We start from the raw sequence: 5,083 nt of genomic DNA on the forward strand, positions 1-5,083 counted from the left end.
CAACCCAACACTAGATTCCCTCCGGTTCCACCGCACCCGCACCATCCCCCCTCCAAGTGACGGCGGCTCTGCCTTCCGTGGAGGGGGCCACACCATGGAGCCCCAAGACGGGCGTCTACGCATGCCAGAACACTTTCACACATGCATCGCGACCCATGCGATGTTTCGGTGGCATAGCTACACCCCGAAGGCCACCCCGAATCCTAGTTGACGTGTAGATCTAGCCCTTTGACTTTCACCGGGCGGGCTTTGACCGGTGGACTCTTCCGCCTGGTTGCGATAGGTCAGCCCATAGCAACATCCCCGAACACGGTTTGGACCCAACCCAACACTAGATTCCCTCCGGTTCCACCGCACCCGCACCATCCCCCCTCTAAGCGACGGCTGCTCTGCCTTCCGTGGAGGGGGGCCACACCACAGAGCCCCAAGACGGGCGTCTACACATGCCAGAACACTTTCACACATGCATCGAGAACCGTGCGATGTTTCGGTAGCATAGCTACACCCCGAAGGCCACCCCGAATCCCCCCTCTAACCAGATTCCCTCCATGTCGATCGTTTCCCCCCCTCCGTGACACGGCGGCAGTGACGTCCGTGAGGGGGGCAATCGATATACCATCGGGGCATGTTTTTTGTTTAGATAAGGCACATTTATGTTGTGAAGAAATACAAAATAATAAATATATAAACTAAAAATAAAAAATAAAGGTATGTCGGCATAGCTGCGCACACGGAGCTAAGATCCCACGGATCGATGACATGGCATTGCACGCGGATTGATGACGTGGCAGATAGCATGGGCTAGGACTATGCCGACGGCTATGCCGTCGGCATATCTTTGCCACACCACAGGCCCTTACTCCCTCGGATCGATGACGTCGACGGCGCGGATCGGTGATGTTAGCAATTCTATGCCGACGGCCGCCGTTATCCCCCGTCGGCGTAGTTTTAACGTCGTCAAACGGTCGCCGCTAATCGGGTAGGTGGGCCCTTTCTATGCCAACGGTCCCCGTAGGCGTACCGCGAGCTGTCCCGACGGCCGTAATATGCCGACGGCCCCCGTCGGCATAGATACACATATGCCGACGACTATTCTACGCCTACGGCCTGCCCTTGGCCGTCGGCATATGTCCATTTATGCCGACGGGCGCCGTCGGCATAGATGAGGCCGTCGGCAACTAGATAATTTCTGGTAGTGGGTGCGAGTGTTACTGAGCGGGTGCGCTTGGGTAGGCCACCGTGGCACCTGACAAGTGGGCCCTGTCGGTCAGATACGTGCTCAATACGAGCTTATACGGCTGTCAGACCGTTTTGCAACACTTAGGCTTAGAGTTGGCACTGCATGGCAAAAAAATGACTAGTGGTACTGATTCGTCACAACGTGCTGAAATGTGGTAGTGTCTTGCAATTAACTCATCTACCATGGACAACGACCACTGAATGGCTGTGTCCTCTATATATACCTGCCCAACGAAAGAGTACACGAACATAGATTCTGAGTTCTGACTTCTGTCCACTACATCGATCACAGCCACCAGTAGCCGATCACCAGCCATATCGGTAGCTAGCAGAGCTTGTATCCAGGAAATCGATCTGATGGGGAGGTCGCCGTGCTGCTGCCGCGACGCCGGCGTGAAGAAAGGGCCGTGGACGGAGGAGGAGGACAAGGCGCTGATGGAGCACATCCAGAAGCGCGGCGGGAACGTCGGCAGCTGGCGCAGCCTGCCCAAGGCTGCCGGGCTGAATCGCTGCGGCAAGAGCTGCCGCCTCCGGTGGACCAACTACCTCCGCCCCGACATCAAGCGCGGCAATTTCACCGACGACGAAGAGCGCCTGATCATCACCCTCCATGCCAGCCTCGGGAACAAGTACGTAGTTCACGTCAAGTCCAACTACTCCACACACACAGAGCTTAGCCGCCATGCCCCATGCATGGACTGTCAATTTCCTCCAGCTGGACCTTTTGCCATAGTTGTTACGTACTTGTTAGTCTTTGAGTTTGACACTGACATGGATAAATTTCTGTTGGGCGTTAGGTGGTCGACGATCGCGACGCACCTCGAGGGCCGGACGGACAACGAGATCAAGAACTACTGGAACACGCACATCCGCAAGAAGCTCATGCGCATGGGCGTCGACCCATTGACGCACCAGCAGCTGCCACCCGACCAGAGCAACCACCACCTCAACGCCACCTCCATCGCCCACCTCAACGTCACCCACCAGCAGATGCCGCCCGACCGAAACGGCGCCGCTGCCGCGCTCCTCCCCGGGGCGCTCCTCTGGGCGGTGGCAGCCGCGAGCCTCGGCGGCCTAGACACCGGCGCCCTCATGCAGGCGCAGCTTCTGCAGCAGCTGCTCCAAGCCATCGGCTCTAACAACAGCACCACCGGCCTCATAGCTAACCTGGCTGCAGCAAACACAGTGCTCAACTCAAGCAGCAGTATCGTTCGGAACCAGATGAACTACCTGCAGCCGGGTTATCTCTGCAACACCTCCAATTTTGCAGAGCAGCACGTGGTGCAGCAGCAGCTGACCAACGATACGTCTCCAGGGACGAGCTTCTTTGCAGCAGCTGAACTGGCTGATCAGCTCTGCAACACTGCCGCTTCATATGATGTTGCATCCGCGGGTGACTGGTCACCGGCGCAAGAGTTTGGCGGCTTGCTGGAGCCCATGATGGAGCTGCCCGGGTTGTGCTCTCTCGAGGGTGGCTGTTTCTGGAAGGACATATTGGAAGACAGCTACCGTTTATAGATGTCTTGTGTATGAAAATTTTGTACAGTGTTAGATCCATCATAATGGTGTACTACAACATTCATTGATTTGTTTGTGTTCATTGTGGTTCTTCCGATAGATTTTTCAGTGAAGTTGAAGGTTGTCAATTGTTGATTTGATGTGACTCGTGCTACACTTTCCTTATAAGTTAACATGTTGCCACTCGACAAAAACGCGAGAACCATCCAAGTAAAATGAGATTCCACATAACTCAAACACTTTCGTCGCAATAACGGTGGTGCTTAAGATATAATTTGGTTACAGTTGGGCCTTAGCGATAGATACTACAATGGAATGTTATACTGGTTTACACACAACCCATCTAGCTAATACGAACGAACCTAAGATGCACGGGTTAAAAAGCTGAGTACATTTTATTTTCAATAAAAAAACTTCCTTTTCTAGGAACCAACAGGAGCATTGCATTTTCATGAAAGAAGAAAAGGAAATTTTATGTATAGAGGATGCAAATTCTGAGGCTAACTTGCCGAAACCCTACATTTGCTCAAACATATTTAAAAGAAAACCATAGGGAAAAATTATAGCGATGATTTAGAATAAATAGATACTCCTCGATCGCCTCGAATAGCAAAACCACCTTTTGTTTCTGGATTAAAATTGATTCAAGATGATTTACCCCTGACTTAGTTTCCTAAAAATGTTTCACTTGGAACGTGGTATTTTCTAGCAAATTCAGTGGCAACTTTGAAGCCAGATTTGGCGCAAACAATATTCAATACAGTTTTGCTAAAGCACATCTAGATGTGTCATAAGTAATGCACATCTAAGTTCTATGCCATTAATCTTACGTGGAGATTCCTGTGGGTATTTCCTTTTTCCCCGTTTCTTTTCTTTTTATACTTGATTGAGTCACTAAGATGTGCACTAACTAGGGCAGATGTGCCCTAGACAAACTCTATTCAATATAACTATACATACAATTGAACAGTTTATACATGATGATCACATGCAAAGTGACATGGCACATCCGATTGGACATGTCACATAGGGCGCAGACCGAAATAGAAACCTATTTTTATAGGACGGATTATGTGACTGGTTTGAGGGGATAAAGCCAAATCTTCCAACCCTCGCCGTTCTGGTTGGTTCATTGTATCTCTATCAAGGTGCTAAGCATGCCACATAGACAAAAAAATGATGTGGCAAAGCAATTAAGGAGAAGAGAGAGCACTTTGGTGACCCAGGAAGTACCAATGCCAAGCACGCGGACCTGTGCAAGAAAATAAATAAAGGAAGTTTAGCATATGCATGAAAGAGTTTGGTTGCTAATAATTAAATAAATAAAGCTTAGCAACAATAAACTAAGGGCATCTTCAATAGTTTGTATGTTAGCTTGTTGGTAAAATATGCCATGTCATCAACCAACACCTTAACATACAACAACTACAATGGGTTGTATCTAACTTGCCCAATAGGATGTAAGATAATAAATAAAGTGCTCTCTCATTCTACATTGGAGCTTGTGCAAGGGGTGTTGGTTCATGTACATACAACCTTCCTCTCTTTTCTCATTTATTGTATGCCACATCATAAAAAATCCTATGTGGCAAAGTCTACCAACAAGTATCTTACAACCATTGGAGATGCCCTAAGCACCTATGCATTATGGACTTTAGTTGCTAAACACTTTAATGCACTTGGCACCCCATCTAAGTACATGTGCATTGGAAGAGGTCTTAGATGGTGTTCCAATCTGGTGCTATGTGAGGGCAAAAGACAAACCCAACCCTGCCCTAAGAGCAAGTACAATAGAGTGCCGTATACGGCAGGCTATAAGAGAGACCACGTAAGATTTATGCGTAGCTAGAGAAAAGAGGAGAGGAGAGAGAGAGAGAAAAGAAGTGGGCTAAGAACTTACAGTCGGCTGTAACACGAACTCCAACACACTTTATGAGAGAAGAAGGTGGGCCATATTAACGGGATAACATACTAGTATAACTATTTATGAAGACTTGTGTTGAACCTGTTGCTTATTAATAATTATGGCCATATCCATCGTTCTGATGCAGAGGCCGGGGTTAACCCCCTTTTCGAAAAAAAAACTATTTTATGAGTGAGTTATTAGGTTCGCTGTAAGTGACGTGAAAACTCCACATAGCCGGTTGTTGGCTATATTTATTAATCATGCTCTAACAAAGAGCAACAATTTGATTTAAAAATGGTCGGCCCACATTGCACATGTCGTCGCCATAATACGAAAGAACATGCTTTAACCCAAAAATTGTGTTTCGAAATAAAAAGAATTCATTGTGGTAAATCTGATGCAGTGACACAAAGAAACATA

The 5,083-nt window shown here is 48.4% G+C and overlaps 1 protein-coding gene across 1 annotated transcript; it reads left to right on the forward strand.

The window, feature by feature from the left end:
* The first annotated feature begins 1,596 nt into the window (after positions 1-1,596).
* Positions 1,597-2,839, forward strand: LOC123186022 (transcription factor MYB34-like). Its single transcript, XM_044597820.1, has 2 exons — positions 1,597-1,868; positions 2,037-2,839. Exons 1-2 carry the CDS (start codon positions 1,597-1,599, stop codon positions 2,755-2,757), a joined length of 993 nt encoding a protein of 330 aa, XP_044453755.1. The 3' UTR covers positions 2,758-2,839.
* The last annotated feature ends 2,244 nt before the right edge of the window (positions 2,840-5,083 follow it).

This window comes from Triticum aestivum, chromosome 2A (genome assembly GCF_018294505.1).
Source record: "Triticum aestivum cultivar Chinese Spring chromosome 2A, IWGSC CS RefSeq v2.1, whole genome shotgun sequence".
Taxonomy (NCBI): Eukaryota; Viridiplantae; Streptophyta; class Magnoliopsida; order Poales; family Poaceae; genus Triticum; species Triticum aestivum.

Bases quoted from the DNA above. Each gene is read 5' to 3' on its own strand.
- LOC123186022 (XM_044597820.1), top strand. From the start codon at position 1,597: ATGGGGAGGTCGCCGTGCTGCTGCCGCGACGCCGGCGTGAAGAAAGGG. The intron at 1,869-2,036 runs GTACGTAGTTCA...GTTGGGCGTTAG, and splicing joins CATGCCAGCCTCGGGAACAA to GTGGTCGACGATCGCGACGC.